The 25,848-nt window shown below is 44.2% G+C and overlaps 1 protein-coding gene across 2 annotated transcripts; it reads right to left on the bottom strand.

Annotated features, from left to right (window-relative positions):
* Positions 1-542: 542 nt before the first annotated feature.
* On the bottom strand, positions 543-25,770 carry zdhhc3a (zDHHC palmitoyltransferase 3a). 2 transcript variants are annotated; one of them, XM_088929340.1, is made up of 7 exons: positions 25,407-25,767; positions 16,733-17,061; positions 15,882-16,006; positions 14,121-14,217; positions 12,971-13,052; positions 11,018-11,148; positions 543-1,547 (listed from the first exon to the last, which is right to left on the bottom strand). In XM_088929340.1, exons 2-7 carry the CDS (start codon positions 17,033-17,035, stop codon positions 1,335-1,337), a joined length of 951 nt encoding a protein of 316 aa, XP_088785466.1. In that variant the 5' UTR covers positions 17,036-17,061; positions 25,407-25,767; the 3' UTR covers positions 543-1,334. The 2 variants fall into 2 exon arrangements, with proteins under 2 accessions (XP_088785466.1, XP_088785467.1); XM_088929341.1 differs by lacking the exon at positions 543-1,547 and adding an exon at positions 2,847-6,934 and having other exon boundaries at positions 25,407-25,770.
* Between the last annotated feature and the right edge of the window lie 78 nt (positions 25,771-25,848).

Below are 25,848 nucleotides of genomic sequence, written 5' to 3'. Positions count from 1 at the left end.
CACCTCCAGACAGACACACAAACACACACTCACACCAGGGCCACGTTTCCCAGAAGCCAGTTCACCTACCAGTATGTGTTTGGAGGAGCGTGTGGGAGGAAAGCAGAGCACTCAGAGGAAACCCACATGAACACAGGGAGGACACAGGTCTGGAACTGAACAAGCACTGAGGCAGCAGCACTGACTGCTGCTCCACTGTGCTGCCCCACCTGCCTTCATGACTCTGAAATATAGTGCGCCCGGGTTACAGTCTTCAGGACCTGATGCTTAGCTTGAAATGTCCAGTAGATGGTGCAAAAACCCATAGACATACAAGCCCATTCTGGAGAAGGGTGACACGTTAATGTTTGCTGAAGTTATCATGGGATTAGAGCAACTATTATTAGGCTCGGAGTGGTATACAAAACATTTCACTGGTCTTTGTCTCAGCTGGTGTTTGCATTTTCCACTGAGTGACACCTACACCTGTCACAGTTGAGCTATTCAATGGACATGCAATTTATACTCACATGAAAGTCTGAGAATGAAATGCAACAGCATCACCAGATAACAGCACATTTATTAGTGAAGTTACAACCTGTTTCAATGCTCAGATAGTTGACAGCATTTCGGACTGATGTCTGAATGCATATTTCATTAAATTGTTCTTTGTCTGAAGCTTGTTATTAAGGAAGTACTTCTGGTTAATTATACTGGTAGTACATCTGTTTTATAAAAGACCTTGAGTCCTTAACTGTGAGCACCTTAAAATAATTCATTCTATGAATTATGTTATCTTTCATATTGAAACAATTATTGGAGTATTAAGCCATTTTTTTATCTTGAATTCATACAAGAACAACACACCTAGTTAAAAAATGAGTAATCCTAGCTTTTTAATTGTTCCCTGTATTTGGGATGCAGCTAACAGCAGCTGGCAGGTGAACAGGAGGAAATTAAAAAGAAGTCCTCCAACCCACCCTTGTCATAAAACAGGCAGTTTGTGAAATTATGAAATCTTTGTCGTGTTAATCTCCACTTGGTCTTCTGCAGCTCCCTTATCTAAGCGGGTAACACAGCCCAGTTATTGCACAGATTAGATATCCTTCTTACCTCCCACAGATCCCGCGAACTCGAGAGACCGGTGTTGGTGCTGTCAGCTGCAGCAGCGTGCGACCGAGTTTCACGAGTCGTATAATTCAAGTACGCTGGTCTGCACACCAGTACAATCACGATATGAAATGCAAGGTTAGCTAGTAAACTGGAGTTTAGAGTCGTGAAGGCACAGTTTCTGCTGGTCCACTCGCAGGCAGCCGCGGTATCGTGGAGTAAGAGTGTGGGGGGGGGGGCAGCTCTCAGGGCGCCTCCGTTATTTCGATGACATCCTCCTCCACGATGTCCCCCTGCGGGGCCACGTGCACGCGGGGGGAGGGCCTCCTCTCGCAGCTCAGGTCGGTGAAGGGGCTGAGCCAGGCCAGCGACGGGGGGCCCCCGAACGCCGCCTTCATCCCCTCCCGGCACCCCGTCTTCTCCCAGCTGGGCGTCTGGCCCTTGAGCCGCTCGATGCCCTGCGACGGAAACACAGCAGTGAGCCAGCGGGCAGGGGCGCGAGTGTGCCATGGGAGAGGACCGCAGCGCAGTGCGGGAAAAAAATAAACAAGGCACTGGATTAAAAACCCACCTGCTTTTCAAATCCTCGTTTTTTTATATATAAAAAAAAAACAAACATCCATAATTAAACATTAATAAGGAAACCTTTGCTATATTATATGCCCTTGAACGATTACTTTTATCTTGTACGAGCAGTGATTATATTAGGCACTAAAAAAGAGGGAGAACCATCAAAAGTTATCAGGACAGGACATGAGAACATAAGGTCTCAAATGAGAGGAGGCCGTTTGGCCCATATGGGCTGTTTGCTAACTCGTAGTTAATTGGTAAAGGATCTCATCTGTTTCTCGAAGAAAAGCCAGGGTAGCGACTCCAGCAACATGGCCAGCAGCTTTTTCCAGTCTCCCACAACCCTGTGGGAAAAGAAGTGCCTCCTGCTCTCGGTCTTAAATGAACTTCCACACAGCTCCCACTTCTGCCGACTGGTTTGTGTTTCACTGATAGAAACAGCTTTGCGTACGTGTGATCGGAGTCAGTTGATTGGGACTAAAATCCCCAATTAATCTTAAAATACTCAGAGTACTGCTTTGAAAACGTCATCAAAGTGAATCTGGGGGCTCACAGGTTTAGCTTCACATTGACTGGCACATGCTGAATTCGCAGTAGAGGCCACTGGCCGAGCGCGAAGTTTAACTGCAGAATTTGATCTCTGCTGCCGAAACTGCAATGGACAGTCCGTCCCTAACTTCGTTCGACCACGTGCGATGTCCAGAATGAAAAGGAAACAGACGCTGAAAAAGTCTTTTTTCAAGGCGCCCCGGGTTTGGAGGAATTTTTGAAAGGCGTTAAAAGCACAGGGACATCCCCGGCAGCCAGTTCCCACTCCCGTGCTGGAGGAGCTTGTGGGAATGAGGAGCTCGGCTATCTGGGACGGCACCTCAAGGTGGACCCAGGACGCGCGGGGCCGTGCGATATCTTTCGGATGGCCTGGGGACCCCCCTCCCCCAGGAGCTGAACTGCAGAGGAAAGGGAGGCTGGGTCCTCCCTAGACGCCAGGCCAGCTCCGTGACCCACCGCAGGACACCCAGAGTGGAAACATGGACAAAACCTAACGCAGGCACGCTGTTAAGAGGTGCGTTCACATAGCCAAACTAAAGTTAAGCTCTCAGCCTTTTAATATTTTGAACAATCGAAGGTTTTCAGCCCATAACAAGTAATGAACTTCAGAGACAGATCCAACAGGGACAGAAAAGGGAGACGTTCTCTGGAAAAAGTTTATTGCATTTATATTCAAAGTGAAAGTCATTGAATTAACATACGCAGCATTCTGATGGACACCTGAAATAGACGTACATTGTCAATACTGTATGTACATACAAAAGAAAAGAGTGACTGAAAAAAATTAACTAGAATCCCAAAGCACCACTTCTTTTAAAAAAAAAATGATTCCAGCAAGAAGTTTCTACGATTATTATAAAAAACAATGGTCCAGTGGTTTAATCTGAGTAAACAAATTATGCTACAGCTCAGTACAGTCAAAGACGTTGCCCAAAGAAACAGCATATTTAGCATCATTCTAATTAAACATGCAGCACTGCTGTTAATATATCATTGTAATTTGAAGCATATTCTATAGAGCACAAACGTAGTCAAAACTATAAATGTGCTTTAAGAAGTAAAGCACTAGGTAGGTGTTCTCTGAAATACAGCCAGAATCTAACATATGTCAGTTAAGAAATATTTACTTCCTCGACAAGAAAAATCCAGATATTTTCACAAAAACTAAAGATAGCCACTGGATTTAACTGTACTGGCTGGCAATTTAGAATTTGTAATGTTAAATCAATCTGTATGAAGGCAAGGTCGCTAAAGGTCAAAGGTAAGAAGTCGTGTTTAAACCATATTTGACACTGGCTGTGTAAATATTTAGTCAATGTTTAAATACCTTGCTAAAATATGTACGCATGTAAAAAAAGAAAAAGAACAGAATCTTGCACTTGCATGTAGAGACAATATGTTCTACCTGGGAAGACTGTTCCATTGTAGAAAATAAGATGGCAAGTAGCCTTAAAATCACTCTACACCACTTTAAAAGAGATGTGAAAAAAACACAAGAAGAAAAAGTTTTGCAATTATTGAGCATTCCAGCTCATATCCTGATTTCTGACCAAATATATTCAGCTAGAATAGCCGACCTTAGCCATCCAGAAAGTCACTTATTCTGGTAAGGGTCATACAGTATATACCCTGACTCTATCCCTTTATGCAGGGCAAATTAGGCATAAACTTTGTAAATTAACAACATGTGATTTGGGTTATTCATGTAGTGAGACACCACAAACCCCATCTGTAATGCAATAATTACCATAAACCCATCTTCATCACAGAACAGAGTGCATGTCAGTCATACAAAAAGGCAGACAAGCTTTGCACAGCAGTAATAACTTCACACCGATAATGACAGGGTACAATCTGGCCCACCCTCATGCAGAGACGGACAAGACCCCTGCAACAATCCTCTCTCGTTAAAAGGAGGTACAATTTGGCACCAGTGTTTCTGAACGGAAAGAGCTCTGTTGTGGTCTCAGGCCACCCGCTCTGCTTCTCCTCTCACGCTCACTACCCGCCTCTCTCTCAGGAGGGCCAGGAACGGGCGTGGAAGACAGGGATGGCCGAAGAAGACCTCGATCACACACGTTCTCAAAGATCAAATGTATTTGGCAAAATAAATTAAAGATAACAAACTAGGAAGCAGTGCTATCCTGCAGTGCTTTACTGAGGCCTGCAGCAGGTGCTGCAGAGAGGTAGGCAGGAGGAGATGGACGTGTCCCAGCAGGACTTGGCCGTTTCTGATAGCGTCTGAATACTCTGTGTCTACCATCGCCATTCATTGCGTTAGCAGAACAGCTCTGTTTAAAACCCCACTATAATGACTGCAAATAACACAGCCCCCTCACTCCGCACCAGTCTTTGGCTGTGCTTTTCCCCCACTGACTGACTGTTCTACAGAAAACTATGCCAAAACGAAGATTTGCAGCTCTAGGAGAAGTAACTGTTCAATCCATAATAGCATACCACTGTAATAATGCGACGCACGGCTTTTCCTTTTTACTTTTACTACCTTAGAGGGTCTAGAGATTCGCCTGAAACTTGTTATGGGACAAAAATAATGGGCGCATGAGCCTTTTTAACATCACAAGCACCGATATGATGATCAGAAAATGCAGGACTGTCACCACTGGAGACAGGTTTAGCCAACGTATAGAAATTAATCACTAACTTGTGGTTTGTAATGCAATCCACTTCCTCCTGAACTGATGACGCCTAAGCAAAGCCAAGACATGCAAAAGGATAGTTCAAAGTTCATAACTGATGTCATCGCTCCAAGTTACAAATGTAACGAACAGTAACAGAGAGCTGTTGTTTCCCCGTTTTTAAACCAATCAGTCTCGACTGGTTTAATTAAAGGGAAAAAAAGAGAGCCCCAGTCCAATTAGGTTTTGCCCCAATACATTAGTTGTGCTGAAACATGTTTCTAAAACTGGTTGTCAAATCAATGTGCTCAATAAAAGGAACTTGTATCCCTGGAGGTTAGATTTATGGACTAATTTCTAAATTAAAATCACTTACAATTGATTACAATTTATCCCCTTATTACCTTTTCCTAAAAAAGCCTGCTAGATTGTGGCTTATGGGGTTAGTTATTAATAGAACTTTTTCCTGTCTTGATGTGGGGCACATCAAGAGTCAGCTTAGTATGGTCTTTTGGCTAATTTAAAGATTTTTAACATTTAATTTTAATTAGTATATATATATTCATTGTCAGACAACTTTTTTGAATAGTGGTTGTCTCGACTTTGCTTCTCACACAGATCTGCAGCGTTTGGGTCCCGTGCAGCAGACATCTTATTCCTTTCAAACAAGACACATTGCTTTGGGAATATTACACGCTGAGGTCCTACAGGTGCCATACTGTATAGTGCCTTTACTCTGCTTAGCATTGCTAATTTGAAAGCACTTTATATTATATTAAAGCCATTAGAAGTATAATGTTGTTAGTGTTGCTCAGTTAATTTATGCTTTAATCACACCCTCTTCAACATTATTGGCATTCAGATTCTCACAGTCACAAAGCCAAAGTCAGAATTTCCATAAGATAACACAACAAAACCGCAGATGTCAAAGTCATCTACAGAGCTGTGCGTTGGAGGTGACTTTCTGTGGAACTGAAGATGAAGAATATTTGAATAATTTGGTCATTTTTAAAAAGAGGACACATGAACCCGTATTTATACAATGATCCAAAAGTAATGTCTTTTTATGCCTTGTTTAGAAGTTGAATATATTTCACAGAATCCCTGGACATCCCTGTTTTTATTATCAGCCAAAGTTAAAATTACTCATAAAAGGTGTTCGAGCAAAAATAATCATACTGACAATTTAAACACTGGCGCACATGGGCTAAGGACAGCTGACTTCCATAATTGGAAGTTGCCTTTAGAATAAAAATGAAAAATAAGAGAGAGACAATCACATACCCACTAATTATGATGATGGTATCAGCGTGACTGCCTTATTTTTCACTTTTCAGGGATTTCAGTTGCAGGTAATATTGCGTTACGCTCTCCTGCAGATGGTGAAACCATCTTCTAAAGGACATGATATATTCTCTCCACTACATAAAAAGGTATTTAAAACTGAATAATATACACTTTCAAACTTTTTTGTACAGCAAGTTTTCATACAGTTTACAGTACCAGTCCACATGGCCTGAATTGACTGAACAGACTCAAAGGCTTTTCATCTTCCTCTCCAAGCACAGAGCAGGAGCTTCAGCAGTAGCTGGTGGCTGAAAATACAATGGCAATCTCTGCTCATGGTACCGCCAGGCAGGTAAAGAATAAAAGCACATCCAGAAACGAAAGATTCAGATTGCACTGGTGCGAACAGGAGGAGAAGCGATTTCAGTTAATACGTTAACAGCTGAGGCGAAGCAGAAGACTCAGGATCTCAGAACGCAGATGAGGAAGGCAATTCTTTTTCTCTGCAACTGCTCGACGCGTAAGAAAACCAAACCATCAAAACTGGAGGGGAAAAAAAAGCAGGAGACTGAAGAAGTGTTCTTTGAGTGCGGTTTACAATCATGTTCCACGGCGTGCGCTGGGGACGGCCCACTTCATCCATCTCACACAACATACTGATAGGGGTCTGCCTTGCCGTGATCGGGGGTGGCGAAGGGGCTAAGCCAGGCTATAGAGAAGGGGTGTCCGAACACCGCCTTCATGTTCATCCACTTAGTTTTTTTAGCCCATCTTCGCTCTTCCTTTTTCAACTGCTCTATCCCCTGAAAACAAGAACAACCAAAGCTTCAGTAAAGGTAAAGAAATTAACGACTTTGCTTGAATAAGAATTCAACTCGGCTGAAAGCAGAGAGAACTGTTCTAACACAGCGCCTGGTGGCACCAGATCTCTGCACAAACATTGACTAAATACGATGCAGGCAAAAATAGAACAGTTTCTCAAATGTCTGAAACCCATGCGTGAATACATCTGCTGCTGGATCGTTTTTTAAACAGTAAGCTTTGCATTTAAGGAACAGAACAGAGCGACTAATTCAACATGGCAAACGAGGAACATCTTCAGTGACACTGCTAATGTCTACAGATGGGCTGCTTTGAGATTTTTTTTTTGATGTTGCAGAAAAAAAGAAGCTATGAATAAGAAAGAAAAATAGTTTAGTAAGAGTTAAACAGGGAGTAGAAACCATTACAATTATAATTAGACAGCAAGCATCATGTATGAGTTTTTTAGGCACAGCATTTCAGTGAAGTCAGATACTGTATAATCCCACAACTCCAGATAATCATTAAAGTGATTCTGACAGGAACAACTTTGAGACCCCCATTTCATTCATCAAACTGAGAATAAAGGCAACTTATTACTTTTATTTCTGTTGTAACACTAGAAATGTAAATGGGCATAAATACCCCTTTTGAATTATTTAAATGGGAAATAACTTCAGCAAGATAAACCAATGTTTTGTTAGAAATCTTCAAATACCTATCCTTGTTTAGCAAAGGTACTTAAGTAAACTACAAAAGAGAGTTCTTTGATTTGTTGAATGGTTATATTACTAATATCTTAAAGATAAGTAGATAAATGCAGATAATAGCAAATTATAATTGCAGATTACAGTAAATTATGTGTACTCATCTGCCAAAAGTGAATAGTAATTCCTGTAAAATTCAGGCAGTTGAAGAAGGACTTAGTTCAGAAAATACAGCTTCCTTGCACTAAAAGTGCCTGGGATTCTCTTCTCTTCTGTGTGCTGGCATTACACTCTGCTTTCACTGGCTCCAGTGGTGGAAACATCGAAACACTTGTTAAAACCCTGCAGCTGTGACTCATGGAACTACCGTTCAAAAAGTTCAACACCGAGGTTGAAAGCAAGGCAAAAACTAGGCTGTTTCTATTTCTTTTATATCAGTGAAGGGGGCTCTACACCTTTCTTGGTTGGGGATGCCTAGTTCAAGATATCAGTCTCAATCAGTTCTCCTCCAATCTGAACATGAGCTCAGACCAGAGTGCAAGATGTTACAGATGAATATGTATTCTACAACATAGAGAGGAGGACTCCAGATCCACTCTGGCGCTGATCAAGCAGATCCACTGGGCGAGAAAAAGTGATTTTAGCAAATGAACTTGGGCTGAAAAGGTCACCTTTATTTCTGTAAAAAAAAGCCCTGCTGGAAAGTCTCTGGGTATTCTCATTATCCTCAGATCAATAAACCATTAATCTATGATGTTGTTACACTTGGCGATTAATTTCCAAAGCAGACCAACCATTCTAGCAGCAATGTGTTTTGTGCAATAGAAATCACTGCTTTCTAACAAAAAACTAAGCTTCCACTACTGTGGGACTACTGCACGGATGTTACTGGCTTTTTTATGGACTTACTGAGAGGTGTATTTGTATTCTTTTGCCAGCACATACTGTAGGTCTGCAAAGAGAGCCTCATCCTGTGTTCAAACATCAGATCGATCAGAATCACCAAGTGGGTCAAAAACAAGTTTTTGTTGATTCCATCATCAGTCTCACAGCCTCACTCAAGGACTAAAACACAGGCCAAAGCTCCTAGCACACCTCCGTGCATGCCTTCTGCACACTGTGCTCTTTCAGAGGCGCGTCGCTCAGATCTCGCTGGTCATGGTGGTCGAATTCGGCTAAGAGGACTTGAATCGGCGCCTTCTGTCAAACTGGGGCGCTGGGATCGTCATGCCGCGTGTGGGGCAGTGACCTTGGCACACGGCAGCGCTTCCAGCCGAACACAAACAACGCTTCTAAAACAAATGGCCAAAGGAGGCCCGAGGCCAAGGAGCTGTCTGGTTCCAGCCGGGCGATGTACCAATGTCTCTCTCGGCTGCAAGATGCAAAAAATAGCCCCCCAGTGTCCCGGTACATGAAGGACACAAGACAAACAGCACTGGATTAGTAATTAATCCAAAGATTCACCTCGTCTGGCCTCTGTCATTTAAGACGACTGCCAGACTTTGAGCTATTTACTTACATAAACGTCCCAGGAAAGCAGCTCACAGCCCGAGTACCCAGGAAGCCTGGGGGTTTGTCTTGTCACCTCTACAAGCTGTGCCAGCCTTCAAAACTCGGGAATGATGAATATAAAAACAACTTGGAACTGACAAGCAAGCACCATGTTAAGGCGGCCTTGGGAACAGTCTCCCAAGTCTGTATTAGATGACAGCTTGGACCCACACGGCATCCTGCTGCGCTTCTGAGTTTTCTCCCCAGTGTGTCGGAGGAGGCTGCGCGCCCACTCCCTGCCACTCAGCCCCACATCGTGAGGGTGCTGGTAATCTGCAGGCCGTCTTGCACAGCCCGTCACACTCGCAGTGATGCTTAGCAGTATTTCACGCCCACAGGTTCTGATCTGGCTCGCTGATGTTCGGAGGACACTGCTGGAACCAGCTTGCCTTCCAACCCAGGGAAAAATAAAAGCTATACAGGGCCTGATACAAAACACCCTTGCACTGCTTCAGACTAAGTTTCAGAAGATAAGTCAGGTGATCCAGCTCCGTCACCATCACAACAGAAAAATGTTCTCACAAAATTTGCACAATAAACAAATCATCTAATTTTACTGATGTCTCTCCTAATAAATAGGAAAGTGTTTTAAAATGTTAAGAAATAAACACAAAATAGTTCACTAAGTGGGATTAGTAACAACTACAGGTTTTAGTAGGATACGCTGTTCCATTTTAGAAAAAGATTAACACTCTAAAAAACTGTGTGTGGCATAATAATTTGCTTTTACTTTTCAGTTTAAGACATTTAAAGCCACATTAACAAAAGTGTCTCATGTGATGATAACCCTACGGATTATAGCACACCTCAACACATAAAATCTTTTGTGAATGAAGTCCATCTTATGAAGTACTGAAGCACGATAATCATTTTCATAGCTCTCTGATGAAAGAATATCACCACAATTGTAAGATCGAAGTGCTGAATGATCTCTTGTATGCTTAACTCCTGTACTGATGTACTATATCTTAAGGTACTTCCTTCTTCATCACATTATGTCTCTCCCTTGCACTTTAGATAATAAAGAAAACAAGTACAGGCTACCTTAGAAAAGAAGAGCTGCTTTCAAGAACCACAGCTATACAGAACACTGGAGATTTCACACAACACTTCATTCTTAGACAGAAACCTCTTTTTTCTTTCTAAAATGCTAAAAATATCATTTGACATTTTGGTGTGCAGATACTGCTCGACCTGCACAGATATTTGTTGTTTACCAGCTTTGCTGACTTTTTTTGTGTAAAAAAGAAATTATCTGTCATTTTTTTATGCTAAATCATCCCAGGGCTTTTTTTTCAACTTATTCAGCATTGCCTCCCCCTCTGACAAACCTATGCCGACACACAGACTATGCTAGAACTGTGGTTACTTCAGTTCAGGCGCGGTGGGGAAAAAGATTCTGCAGTTTTATTCAGTGATGCACCATGGAGCTACAGTAGCCTAGGAGACAAAAGCTATCTGACATTTTGCCAGTGCCGGTTGATTAAATTATGCCTTCTCTGGGATCCTAAATCACACACAGTACTGAGTATGGCTACAAAATCCCCATTATAAACCCCCAAAAATGAAGAGTGCATAATGCAACCTCCACAGTGATTTGGTTACTTAGTTTCATCTAGACAAGAAAATCCCAGATCTGCTGTTTTCTGTTGTTCTAGAGTGCTTGTCTGCTTGGCAAGGTTGTCAGAGGACACAGCAGTGCTGAAGCCTGATGAAAAAGATACTGCAGAGTTTCTTTTCTGACCTGCAGTGAGGGATACAGGGGCAGCATGTGTGGAGTGGAGAGTGGAAGGAGAAGACCGGTGAGAGGGAAAAGCGCTCACTTACTGTTTCATCGGTACAGATTGAATGGATTTGGGTCCCAAACATCACAGATGTGAAAATGAGGAAAAGGAGCCCCTCAAAACACAAGAGGATGAGCAGGATGACGGTCGCTGGAGGTGAGAAGGTGCTGCACTCTGGGGAGAACACACAAGACGTTTACACTGGGGAGCTCTACAGAGCAGGAACACACACTGCAGGGCGACTGCTTGGCCACATGTTCTGTGTTTATTTCAGAGCAACTGACCTCCCTTTTAAACACAATCTGCATCAATTGCATGGATCCCGTTGTAGCAAAACGCCCCGAGTTCGGGATGTTTTTGATCAAAATGAACTAGAATTATTTAAAATCTCACTCTTGTGATTACTGGACACCCAGATGTAGCTGTTACAAGCAATGTTGTCACATATCTCACTTAGTAACTGGAGAAAATATAAGAACGAGCATACGCAAATACTTCAGTTGGCAAACTCCATAGGCACATGTCCCAATTAATTGCTGAACAGAAATTAAAGTGGAGTGGAGTTAAAGGGAACCTAAGATTAGCAGCACCTGGAAATTCTTAAATTCTTTCCTGAGAGACTGACAGGGAAGTTTGATGTTAAGTGGGAAACTGCTTGCCTGGGTTTGGTAACTACCAGAGTTTTATAGTTTTAACTGGGAAAGGCAAGTGTCTTTCAAAGGGACGTCACACGATGAAAACTAAACACGAAGGTAAACACAGAAGATGCAGGTTCCAGGCACCTGAACTTCCAACACACTGCTCTCGGTTTGCAGCCGAATCGGAATGCGAGTCTCACTGCCTGTCCAACAGCCAGACTGCATAAACAGAACAGCCAGCCTTGCTTTGTCAAAGGCAGGGTTAAGAAAGACATGAATACAAACGGGTGACACAGATCCGGTGACACGATTTCTTATTACAGAAAGCAGCACATCCCTCAGCAGACAAAAAAAACATACTCTGGATAAAATCCAGTACATGCAGCAGCCCAATGAGCACTTTATTCATAAATACAGAGGCTAGAGATGTTGTTTTCTAATAAATTAACTACACTTTGGTCAAAAGGGAATACAGTCAAACTCCAGCACTGTGGCTGCCTAAGTGTATGTATATTTAAATCGCCATTAATGGCAATGCTGTACAATTAAACCTTTCTTAAACTCCTATTAAAAGCACAGCAATAATAGTGCCAACTGTGAAGAAACAAAATGTTAGTTTGTGCTGCCAAAACTTTATTTCATACAAACCACAGTGAAAAAGAGACCTGAATGCTTCCAACAACAACCAGCAACAGAGAAACCTGGAGTGTCGAAGCTGTCAAAGTTTTTTTGTGTCAACCCAGAAAGCTGATGCCCCAAGATGGGAGACCATCTGATAAACTGTTTTTAACCTGAAGTATTTATGGTGTCAAAATCCCATTTTTTTTCTTTCTAAATATTTAAAACACGGCTCAAAAAACTAACTAAACTGATTGTAGGCTACTAACATCAATACATTACTACATGTACTTGGATTGCTTTGAAATAATCTGGACTGTTTTTTTGAGCGTCAAACCAAAAGGCTGATGCTGCAAAATGGGAGACGGCCTGATTTTCTTTTTTACCTGAAGTATTTATGGAACCGAAACTTTGTATAGTTCCTAGTAATTTTTTTTAATATTGCTTAAAAAACATACTAATTGGAAACTATCACATCAGTACATTACCATGGGTTCAAATTGCTTTGAAATAATTCTTTCAGTACAGAAAATAACATACAGTGTTGAAAAGACAAACAAAAGTGGCTCATTTATCACAAGCACGTAAAATGAACACATACAAAAAGGAAGGCAAGACGGTGTTCAAGGAGGTCAGGAAATAAAACTAAATCTGAAGCAGTTCACCTAACCAGACGCAGCCAGCTGTGGTCTGTGACACAGCTCTCGGAGGTGCTGAAAGTTTAAAAACTCTTCACTTACTTGTCCAGTCTTCTTCGAAGCAATACAGAAAGTGAAAAGCTACCATCATCAGGGCATGCAGGGATATTAGTGCTATATACATCTGCAAAACAGAAAAAAGATTACCTCAACATCCAAAACTGAGATTTTTTTTTTTTTAAATGAAGGAATACCCCTACTCCTGTTCCTAGTACTAACACTACTCCACATGTTTTGAAAAAGGGCTAAAGTGATTAAAAGATTCAGGTCGTGTCCTGGTCTCTGTGCCTCACAGTTAAGATGCTGAGCCTTGGAAACGGCGAAGTGCAGTTTGTTGACATTCGTACAGCTGTTTCAAATCACTGCCATTCACGTTTCCTTTGATGAAGCAGGAAAAGTAAAGATTGCTTCAGCGTGGCTTTGAGAGCTCCAGCTCTCGTACAGAAACACCACATGCTTTTACTGCGACATGGAGACTGTGAGCAAAGACGAGATCGGGGCTGAACAAGGGGCGCTTTCCTCTCTGTCCCGTTCATGTTCCTCTTCAGTACACTTGCGGCAATGTTTGTAAAAAGGTTTTCACTTAGTTAAAAACAGAAAAGCGCCCGTCACACTTCAACATCTTCATATAGTGATGACAAAGAGATCAGCAACTGGGCTGCAATCCTATGCAACAAATCAAAAGACGACTTGCTTTGCTAGGAGAAAAAAAAAACTAACTGTACCGTAGCGTACTCTTAATATCTGCCCTCCGTGCTTATTGGAAGTTTTCTGCTTTCAGGAAATGAAGTAATTACATGCCACAGAATGGCACAATCCATTTGGCTTTACCCAATGCTAATACTGAAACAAAGCCAGGAATGGCAGCCATAAAGAACTCTGTCACTAAAATATTCATGCCTGTGTGCGTGCTGTCTAGGGCTCATAATTCATTCATACGTTAAATTCAGAGAAGGCGATGGAGAACAGGCCTGACCTCAGCCAAGAACCCCAGGAGACTGATGGTACAGGTCAGGTCCCAGGAGGCTGTGATGCCATTGGAGCTCCAAGTGTGCTCCTCTGAGATGATTCCAGGCTCTATAGTAATAGATGGGCGCTGGCCTTCCTTGTGCGGGAAGGTCTTTTTCACTGAAGTGCTTTCTCACATACAAAAGAGTGAGGTATCTGGGGCTACACCACAGGACACACTCACCGTAAACAGGACAAAGTACTTCTGGTTGTTTTCCCCTACGCAGTTATTGACCCAGGGGCAGTGGTGGTCCATCTTCCGAATGCACCTCTTGCAGACACTGAGAAGGAGACGGATGTAAAGTGGAGCTTAGTAGAGGACACCAAGCAGTCTGGGTACAACCTGTACTTCATCTACAGCTCCCCTAAAAGACTGCAGCCTCTGCAGAGCAGCCTCACAGGCCTATAAAGCATAACGGACTGCTAATTAATGAGGACTAATCACAGGGACGGTTGAAGAGGACATCTATATCACCCGGCAGGAGCTGACTGGTGTGGCGGTTTCTTTCTGCTTCCACTTGAAGCGGAAGTGTGGGTTGGCCCACACACCCCGATCTCGGAGGCACGCGGGCGCAGCCCAGCCGCTCTGTTGGAAATGCTGAGGTTTGCATTTCGGTGGAGCTCCTGGCACAGCTTCCACATTGATTCCAATATCGGTTCTGTAACCCCTGTGAAAACGTATCGATTTTCCGTAAGCCCAAAGGAGTACCCCTTTTTCACGGGCGGCTTCTCTTTTATTGAACTGCTTCCATCCAAATATTCTGAGAATGTAATTTAGTCACGGGGTCTGCCCACTTAGCTTCCTCATGTTAATCAGCATGAAACGCAGCCTAATGGGCCACATCATTCTTGCCTAGAACACATTTAACTACAGCAACACCAATCATTAAGTACGGCGCAGATTATCTCAGTCAATTTGATTAAGTGCAGCAACAGAGCTCTGCTAATCCAGACAACAAGGTGCTCTGCAAACACTGACTGGACCTCTTCTGCGTTCTTTCGCGTCCACTGGAATCCAATATAAGAATACAGCTCTGTGTCAGAAACATTATTGGTTTCACAGGTCAATATTAGTGATATTACTCCAGCTGTTTACCTAAAATAACATCAGTAAATACAAGATCAGTGCTAATCAGGGTCCTGTGAAACTGCTGGTATGAGCAGCAGCGTTTCAGCAGATATTTTAACAAATTTTGTGACCTTTTCTGTTTAAGAGTATGAAAAAAAAATGTCTGCCAGTTATTATATTTTTGTGGATATAGGCTAGAACGTTTAATGTTATCTATGTGGACATAAAAACCTTGAGGGAAATAAATATCTTTCAGACAAAAGCCAAGCTTTGCTTTAGTGTATTCATTACTGCTGCACTCCTACAGCTGCCTCTCCAATCTAAAGGAAAGACAGCAAGAGGCCCAGCACTACAGGGAGCTCATCAGGGACAGAGAAATGGCAACAGGATTTAAAATGACAGGACCTGTTCAAATCCTTCAGTTTGGGAAGACTTACACTGTAACACATGTCCACATAAATGCACTGGGATTCTGACACAAACTAAACAACAAAACACCCTTCTTCAAAAGGATCATTATTCTAAATGGTGGCTTGTGTGCTAATGCACAAGCACTTTTATTTTTTAATTGCAGACAACGACGTTCTTGAGCAAAGTCGTGGTACGATTTTAAAATCCTTATAAGGGGTTAAGGTTGTTTCAGATCTTTGGTAAGGAAAGAAAACAGTGGGAAAGAAAAAAAACTCCAGTGGCTTCCTGCCTGGAAAAAACACACAGTGAAAGTAAATGTGTGCAAAGTACAACTTCCACACTAAATGCATGTATGAGACAAAGCTCTGCAATTGCTTAGTGCAAACAGACTCTACAAAAGTAGAGAGCAGCGCGATTTCTCCAAGGGTCGGTGCAGCTCTGTAAATCCTGGTGTCGCGCTCCTACCTGCAGTGGTGCGCCCTGTCCGGTTTGATGCTGCAGCACTTGGGACACTTGTACACCACCTGGCCCGGCTTCAGCTGCAAGCTCTCGATGAACTCCTTGGTGGCGTTTCCTTTTGGCACGGCCCCCTGCAGCACAGCAAAACGAGCGGCTGCTGAACAGGGCCGGAGCACGCCTGGACCACACTACAGCAGCGAATGAGCTGCTTACAAAGTCAGTCTACCAAACAACTGCACACACACCCTCGGGCCAGGGGGAACACACTGGTACAGATGCCAGTACATACAGTACCAGACGGCACCGACATCACTGGCGCTCACCCGCTCTTATGCCCCAGCGGCAGACTGCGGGGCTTGTGCCTCTGTACATTTATACACATACAGTGGATAAGAAAAAGAAATAAAATGGCAAAGAGGCCTGATAAATGTGTGCAGCCACAGACAGAGCGGGGCAGAACCGGGCCTACTCACTGGGCCAGTTAGAATGGCTCTCAAATGCCTGTCCTCTAAAGGCCAACAAAGTGGGGCAGAACGGGCCTACTCACCAGGTCAGTCCTCTGAAGGCCAGCAGAGTGGGGCAGAACCGGGCCTACTCACCAGGTCAGTCCTCTGAAGGCCAGCAGAGCGGGGCCGAACCGGGCCTACTCACCGGGTCAGTCCTCTGAAGGCCAGCAGAGCGGGGCCAAACCGGGCCTACTCACCGGGTCAGTCCTCTGAAGGCCAGCAGAGCGGGGCCGAACCGGGCCTACTCACCGGGTCAGTCAGCATGGCCCTGCAGTGCGAGGCCGAACCGGGCCTACTCACCGGGTCGGTCAGCATGGCCCTGCAGTGCGAGGCCGAACCGGGCCTACTCACCGGGTCGGTCAGCATGGCCCTGCAGTGCGAGGCGAGGGCAAGGAAGGCCAGGCCGTTGAAGAGCGCCCCGTTGAACACGCTGTAGGCCAGGCTCTTGGAGGGCAGCAGCATGACGAAGACCACCACGAACTCGGCGTAGACGACCAGCAGCCAGGTGATGACGCCGCAGACGATGCCGCAGCCGTCCCGGATGAACCACATGCCGGCGGTCCTGGCGCGGGGCGGTGGAGGCGCGCAGTGCTCGGGCTGCAGGTAGCCGGCTTGCCTCTCGATGTCCCTGCACCGGTGCGCCGGGCTCCGCATCCTACGACAGGTGCGCCATGGCCACGCTGCACAAGAGCACAGAGCCCGGCCCGTCAGCAGACAGCAGCCGACCCGCCGGGACTGTGCACCGCTCGCCTGCTCACACACGCGCGCGCGGCCCTCCGTTCCTTCGCCAGTTTCCAGGCTACGCATCAAAATCCAACACGACCGGGCAAGCGAGCCAGCTGGGAATACGGACAGGGAAGGGGGCTACAGTACATTCCCGCTTTTGTGCAAATCCGATCTATCCGTCACCCCCGCTTTGCAGCGGCCGTGCTGGGGAGGTATTTTTAGGTAAGGGTTTCAGAATAAAGGCGACTCCACAATTCAGTCACTACTTCAACACCGCCTGTGGAATAGATAGGTCTCGACACCCGCGCGTCCTGATTGCAGCTCATGAGCCTGGGGTTTGGCAGAACCGCAAGCACGTTGTCGCCCATGTCTGTGCAGGACGCAGCAGTGAAACCTGTTCCAGCCATCCTATTTCCCAGAGAAGGTAGTGCAATTTAGCCCTTCTCAAGTGATGAGGCCTTTTCATTGAACCAACCGGGCATTTTGAAAAAATCATTATATATACGGAGACTAATATAATAAAAATATGATAAAATAGAATACAAATCTCATTTTATGAACCGCTCAAACAAGATTAAAATACGGAAGGAAAACAGCTCCTTTCCTTGGCTTAAATCTTGCTTTACACTCACTGAGAACAACAGAGGCGCAACTCCTTTTTGTTACAACCAGTTTAAGAAAACTCCTGCGATACAGTGTACACTGTTCTGTACCTGGCAGCCTCTCCTTACGAAAAGGATTGTCATATTAAAATTTTGAATTCCTGCATCTATAAAAATTGTGGTGGTGGGTGGAGACTGTTCTGGCACAGCCAAAGCAGGTGAAGGAAATGAATGCAGCCTCTAACTTCAAAGCTGCTCTTAACTCCCTTCTGTTTCCTTCATGGGGTGAGTCTGAGGCCTGTCTTGCTGACGCAGTCCTCTTCCTTGAGGACAGATCTCATGTAACAATGGTTCCCAGTGGCTGAACGGCTTAGGACTCCCCTGTGTGGGAAAAAGGTTCCACAGTTCAAGGAGGCCGGTATTATTTGACAGCAGCGCAGGATTATCAATCCGCTGTGTCTAACAGTCCAGGCACACGTGCCATCATCTTGAGTTATTCAGCTAATTCAAATCGGTTTCACACAGCGCAAACATCTAGTTTTCCTTGGCCAAAGAATGCTTCACCAAGAAAGAAAGACCAAGGCAGATTCATTGTTTTACTTCTCATTACCGAGTTAATTAACTCAGTGCATTTACGCGGCACCTTTTCCATTCACAAGAGGCAGCAGATCAGGAAGAGAAGTGAGCAGCTTCTTCAACAGGAAGGGCTTAAGGTTGGCGAGACTGTGCGAACTCCGAGTACACACTACACTGGGGTTAGTATTTCCCACTCTTAACGACAGACACATGGCTACTTAGTCTTCATTAACATATCGTCAGAAGGACAAAACATTGTCTCCGTTCCCCACACTGGACCACTGTTTTGTAGGACGTTCGGGCCCAGGGTACGAACGCTACCTACTGGCCCATTAACACCCCTGACAACAACAACCTGGTTTTCTTACTATCCCAGACTGCCCACGCCCATCCTTGCTTGGCTTCCAACACTGGAGAAGACCGGCCTAGACACTCAACAGTTATTGTAGGCGATCCGATCTTGAGGGTAATAATATAGATAATATATAGATACTGTAGAAAAGCCCCAAAGCACCAGAAAAGGCTTCAGAGTTCAGTGTTAAGACATGAAAAACAGGGATTCTACATACAGGTAACATTCAAACACTTCTTTTACTCAATCTACAGAGACTTCAAACTTACAGGGCATAAAAGAGTTCTCCCACATGGTTTGCATTTTATTGCAATCTGAATGCTGTCGATACCTTCCTTTCTTCAGCTCAGAACACTACCTGCTTCCTCCCTGGAAAGTTCCACAAAGAGGAAGGACAGAGTTACTTGGCTGAATCCTAATAAAATAATTGGTTCTCACCATGTTCTTGAAATTACAGAGTATCTGACAACGAAATAGGAAGTGAAAAAAAATGAAAGTATTATCTTCCATAATAAAGCCTCTCAACCTCTCAAGAAAAGCCCATAATGAAAGCATCGAGTTCATCCCAATCGGTCGTGACCTTTTTATGTTTTGTGAGTATTGGTATGTTCAAGGTGAACTGTACAGCAAAGGTATCAATAGATTTAACAAATGCAGGAAATGCAAGTGAATCATTGAATTGGTAGGATTTTTGATAGAAGAATTTCTAATATCCAATTTATAAGATCCCAAGATACAAAAGTGTCAGAGTTAAAATAAACAGGCAGCAGATGCAAAACAAAGGTTAGCATCTTAAATTGAAAGGGTTTCACAATTCAAAATAGAGAATTTAACATATGGTTGCTTCCCTTTCCATATGAATTTTGAAAATGCAATTTACCATAGCCTAAGGGGGGAAAACGAGAGGAAATACTGAACTAAAAAAAACTCCAGTGGGGAAAATCTCTATTATTATGGAAATGTGCATCTTCACTGAACAGGGGAAATAAGTCCCTTGATTCACTTCAACATCTACTTGCTTGAAAATATTGTTAACTTTTACTGTGGTGGCATATAAAGAAGATTAAACTTCAAAACCAATAAATCACAAGTGTCCAGCCAGCAGTACAGTCAGAAATGGACTCTCTCTATTCCCCCTGCAAATTTCAATGGCAACAATGTGGACTTTTGGCCAACTGATCTCACATCCTGACAGGACGTGGAAAATATTGAAAACAGTCAGAGACTGTCTAAATAAATCACTATGTCATCTGCACTGGGGTGAATGTAGCGGATTGACAAAGAGGCTGCCAAGGCCAAGGCAAACACAGGTGAAGGAAGGCCCGTAGATATCGCCGAACTGGGAAGAACATTTGTTGCTTGGCAGCACCACAGCTGAGAGGTTAGCAAACAAACACTTCGGCCATGTTAAGGAAAACTGATCCACAGGCCCTAGGAGCTCAGAATGGCACAGGGAGAGACACTCTCTGTAACCATGTGTTTAATGAGGGGTATGATCTGACAAACCAATTTGGTCTCACAAACCTTATGAAGTTTTAGCATTCAACTTACAAATAAATAGGTTGGGACAGTAGCTTGCGTGGAGTGTGAGTGAAACTTTCTTTTTTTCCCACCAATGAGAAGTGTACAAAAAAGCTACTGATGTCCCCCTGAACACAACCTTCCTCAATGGCCATGTGTAATATGTTGTCTTTTGCTTAACACAACTGGGGCCAATGTGTCAGCTCTAACGCAGGACAGAGGGCAGCAGGAGAAGCCTGGAGATGTCCTCACACTGACTCCATTCGCCCAGACAGGGACAGGGCTACTTCCAGCAGGAGAAGAACTAGGCAAGGAGAGAGAAACCCTGCACACACACCCCTCCTGATCAGAAAAGGAGTTTGCCACTAGCGAATCTCTAAACATCCTGTTGCTTCAAATGAGACTGTGCTATGGGAACACCCATGTGTCCCCTTTGCAGTACATCTAAACAGCAGCATGTTTGCTGTCTGGCGCAAGTATTTATCCTGCACATGCACCCTGACAAAATTGAAACACTAGTCAAACAAAGCCAGTGGTGGAATTCATCTTGAATCAATAAAGAGCATGCAGCAGCTGCTGAATGAGTGAATGCAGAGAGACCGAATGCCCCCCAAAGAGAACACACTTAAGTGAGAGCAGAGGGGGACCATCCCCTGTTGTCTTAGAATCACTAACACTAACGCCATCATGGCGTCAAAACACCCACCAGTGTCCCCCCCCTCCCCGACAGTCCTGCCAGTCCACGTCACTGGTTTCCCCACGAGAAAAACAAACACATCAATTTTAAATAAATAACGCAATGGCCAGCAACCACAAAAGCTCTTCTTTAATCCCCTCCATCACAGACTCTGTTGGCCAGCACGGCGAACCTTTAGCAAGGCCCCTGCCGAGTGATCTCCTTACTACTGGAAAGGCAGGTCTCTGCTGTACTATCACCAGGGGGTCATCTGGGCAGATCCCTCTGCTGAACAAAGGGCTGGACTGCCTGTTTTCTTTCAAAATCAGAGGAACCCAAAAATAAACACCTGGGGCTTACAGCAAGCCTCAAGAGTGATCTTCACACATCCTGCATGCCCTTTGAATAAACACGTCCCGCTGTGCCATATTTGGAAATGACCCGAGGATTGCTTTGTTGAGGAATCCAGCTAGATCGCTGCGTTCAAATTACGCTGATAAGGGCCTGATTTAAAAACAGGATTTTTACCGAATGGCCTTCGTGATTGATTACCTTGAGCTTTACACTTGCCAGCATTGTTGTGTTGGCATCGCTCGTGCAAAACCAAGCCCGGTTCAGAAGCCAACGAGCTGTCGCAGCACTCCGAAAGGTCACCATGCCCGCTGTCTCCGCTATCAGGCTACATCTGTGCCTAGCCATTTTATGATCAGGACAATCAATTTCTTTCACTTTTTTTCTTTTCGTTTGTTGAGAGACAGGATCCGATTTTTCTGGATCAGCTGCATTTTTGCAAAGACCAGTCTCAAAACGGCAGAACTAATTGTGGGGGAGAAAAGGGGGCCTATTTCAGCTGAGTGTTCGTTAATTTTGCTGCTGGCGTTCTGAGTTTAGGCTTGGTGTTTCCTTAATGTCTTTGCATTGCAGCGCACATGCGAAAGGGCACTCCACTACCCTTGTGCATACGACAAAATAACCTGGACTGAACTATCTGTCATACTCGTCTCCCAGGAAGGCCACTCAGCTGCCATATCGTCGCACCAGGATGAGCCCACAGGAAGGACTGCAAGTGGCGTCCCAGAACGTGAGCAGTGAAGCAGCATGCAGTCAGGCTGTTAAAAAAATCACCACCAATGGCATCACACCTGGACCAGCAATCAAGTGTATCATTCTGCCTGTACGCACCATGCTTGCCAGTATACATCAGGGTGGGCAATGCAAACCGCGATTTATTGTGAAAGAGGCTGGTCTGCTCCTGCAACACCTTTGCCTTTGCATCACTGGGATTTCTTCATAACAACGGACGTTCGCAAGGTTAAATCAGCTCGTCGCCTGTGCCCAATCAGCCCTCTCACTAATGAGGCGACTTCATGCTTATGAAAGAGTCAAAGTCACTTGAGTGTACCAGGGTCAGTCATTAATGATCAATTCATCAAAAATAAAACCAATATGCAAAATGTACATTCTTTCTCATTCTAGTAACATATAGAAATTGAACTATTGAACTTTGTTTTGATATTCTCTATCTCCTTCTTTAAAAAGCACCCAGACTGTAAAGGTACTGTAGGTGCCTTTCTGTGAACCTACAAGGGAAATATTTGTTTACACACAAAGGGAAGGGTATATGACTAAGAACTAGACTACGATAGTAGGTAAACACTAAGAACTAGAAATGCCAGACTTCAATGTCACTTTCACTAAAGGGGCAAATGTAATAGACAGAAAGGTAAATTATTTTTCAGGCCACAGTCGCAAAAGAAGAAACACTATTATATGTACAACAATGGACTGCAACAAAAAAAACAACAAAATAACTTAATAACTTAATAACTTAAGATCACATTCTAATTCAAGACCAAACAAACAACTAATGCATTCACCAGATGGGGTGGAATTCTTTCTTACTGACTGAAGAGGCAGATTTTTTCAATAATTGATGATAATGATGATAATGATTTTAAATAATAATTTAAAATAAGCTCAATAACTCAAGGGGGAAAACGTAAAATGAAGATGACAGAGCAACCAGCAACATTAAAAAAATACAGCCAACAGATGCAGTGTGAGAGCAGAATTCCTTAAATCAGGGTGAAACTACATCTTGATCGTCAAGAGAATTGTAACGTGAAACATGAATTCCTACGATCAACCTCGTCACAAAGAAGGGGGGGAGTGTGCGGTACTGACCACCACACTGTAAGAAACGTGATTAATAAGTAAGCTTTACAATATGACTAAGTTGCTATAGTAGACCTGCAGAAGCTTCAAAGCCAGCAGCAGAACTTTCAAATGCTCCTCATAAAAGTAACGCAGTTCCTTAAATGTCAGAATCCCGGCTGATGCCAAACAATCATTATGAATAATAAGAGTTATACATCATCTAGAAATGATTAATTAGCAGACAGCAGCCTGTGCAAGGCTGGCTTCTTCAGGCTTTGAGAGACTCCAAGCACTATTCCCTTTGGCTACCAAGTACTTCACACACACAAAAGCTTTTTTTTCCCTGCAAGACCACAGGCCTTGCGCGACTATCAATGTCACTGTCTCGTAAACACAGTTCTTCTACAATTACAGTGAAGATTAATAATGCAAATAATCCAACAGCATTATAGGCAACTTTTCATTTTAAGCAAAATCTATAAATTCACAATGTGCAATTGTGCAAATGTTTCTCTGTATTCAATAATGTACTTTGAAATTTACTATGCATAATGCTGCCCACATGGACACATTGCTATACATACAAAATTCTCAAAACTACTGCAGAGCGTTTTCTCTGGCATGCATTAAGTGTGCAGTGTGCAGAAAACTGTAGCGTTGAGGAACAAACCTTAAACCGCGCAGCACAATTTTGTAATGATGGGCAAAAGAAACGCACTACAGCTCTAAAACTGATTTAGTCACAAACCACAGAAAATGTGAAGAGATCAAAGAAATGCAAAACGTTTTTCAGACTGAAAGGTGAGAAAATGCCACAAAGTCAAAATGAAAATATTGCAAAGGAAGCAGAGGGAACAACTGTCCTGAGCAAATGATGCACGGACCTGATCAGCCTCTGCACAGACTGCAGTGGGATGATCCGACACACCTCTGCAGCTGCTTCCAGCAGCTGAAAGTTAGCTGGTCACACCTGGCTGGAGCAACAGTCAGCACGAAGCTCACCATGCGGGCACTCCCCTCTGTCGGGTTTGTCAAGAGTGAAACCGCCAGGTGAGTAAGACACTCTTAACACCCTCTCGGCTGTCACCTCCCGTGTTCTTTGGCCCGCGGGAGACGATGCCTGAACAGCCTTCACACTCGCAGATCTTTTTCGTGCACGTGTTGAGCTACAACATCTGCCGATATGCTTGCAACATCCTCCAGGATTTCCTCCAGTGATGGAGCCCCCGCAACTTGAAAACAGTTACACAAGGGGACGCCACAGTCCCGGCCCAGCGAGGTGCCCCTCTGCCTCTCGGGCTGTAGGCTGTCCCTTACAGAGCCAGTTTCCTGGTTTCTCTCAATTAGTGAGCTGCCAGCCCCATTCTTCTGCGGATCAGCTCTTCCTACAGCCTTCAATCACGCAGACGGCAACCAGATGATCTTCACTTCTCCAGCAGGGCATGGTCATATCTCTCCCTGTTCTCGCGTTAATTAAATCACGTTTACACAGGTTGCCAGCTCAATTTTGATTTTTGAACTCTTCACAAATACTAAACAGCAGGCCTTTTACTAAAGCAAATGACTTGATAGTATTTCGCCCTCTCAACAATACTACTCAATCATCAAATCATCTCAACTCTTAATTAAGATGTGAATAATATAGTGTACAAGCCCAGGGCGCTCCCGTAATGAAAGTGGAACAAATTGCATGGCACTGGTATACTTGTTTGTAAAAAATCTATACTTTTAAAACACCAAGTGGAGGGTAAATATAGTTATCCTGTAACCTCATGGGACTACTACTGAATGCATTGTGAATATTATTCACAAAAAATTACAGTAATTGTGGAAGACGTTAGCAACATCAACCTATATCACAGCAATGTGAAGACTCCCAGCACAAGATAAACACATTAAAATGACGTCTGCTGTAGTGGCATTCCATAAGGGTTCTGGGGGTAAACACACTGTATGATCACTCTGTTACACTTTCTACATTACTTGTAACATGAGTCTGCTATTGTGATACACACTCCATCGCCCCACAGATGGTGGCCAGCCTGACACGACAAGAAGCTGCCGACTGACGAACTGGAAAGACCGCCAGCCATGTCACCGCAGTCACTCCTCTTCAAACTGGGAGGAATGTGCGAGTAGGTTGGACGCGACGAGGTCTTCCCGAGACTGCAAACCTTTACGCTTCAAGAAGAAACCGACGTCAAACCCGTCCTCCTTCGCGGCATGGGCTCGACTTCAAAAGGCTATTTTGCGGTATCTCAGACAACGCTAGCGCTATTTTATAATGGTAGGAAACGCAGACTGGCCAAAGGTGGCATGTTTTTTTTTAACGAGCCGTTGTTTCAGCTTCAGAATCCAAACCACCGCCACTGTGCAAGGTTTCGAGTTTAAGCCGAACAACTGGTCTGCACTCACCTTTTACAGGACGAAGGGGGGTTGCACGTTTAAGGCACAGACGCCCAGATGTTGTTTCCTTGTCAGAAACACCCGCGATGGAAAACCTAATGTCAGCTTCATACACACGCTGCCTCCAGCTGCCAGCGCACCTTGGCGAACCGCGATGCGCGCCTCCCTTCTGAACCAAAGGCGCTGTGTGTGTGTCTTATCGCGCAACTAACTGCCGGTTTGCCCAACCTACTCCTTCTTAACCCATAGATTAAGGTGGCTGCAGTTCCGCATCACCATGCCCCTGCTCGACGGTGCAGTCGGTAGGGTCCCTGTACTATCTGGAGAGCTCCGGCCAAGCCAATGCAAGCGAAAGTAACCAACCAGGAAGTGCGCCGTGTGCGTGGAGAGGCGACACTTCCTGCGCCCCGAACTCCAGCTAAAAAACACCCTTCCTTCCCGTTTTTTCAGT

The sequence above is a fragment of the Atractosteus spatula genome, chromosome 12 (assembly GCF_055471065.1).
Source record: "Atractosteus spatula isolate fAtrSpa1 chromosome 12, fAtrSpa1.hap1, whole genome shotgun sequence".
In the NCBI taxonomy this organism is placed as follows: domain Eukaryota; kingdom Metazoa; phylum Chordata; class Actinopteri; order Semionotiformes; family Lepisosteidae; genus Atractosteus; species Atractosteus spatula.
This window is presented reverse-complemented; position numbering and strand designations above follow the sequence as displayed.

What these genes read in the sequence shown, in the direction of transcription:
- zdhhc3a (XM_088929340.1), bottom strand. Translation starts at nt 17,035, where the DNA reads ATGCGGAGCCCGGCGCACCGGTGCAGGGACATCGAGAGGCAAGCCGGC. An exon ending in AGTACTTTGTCCTGTTTACG is followed by an intron (nt 13,053 to 14,120) that starts GTGAGTGTGTCC and finishes TCTGTTTTGCAG; the next exon opens with ATGTATATAGCACTAATATC. An exon ending in CTTCGAAGAAGACTGGACAA is followed by an intron (nt 11,149 to 12,970) that starts GTAAGTGAAGAG and finishes TGTTCTCCCCAG; the next exon opens with AGTGCAGCACCTTCTCACCT.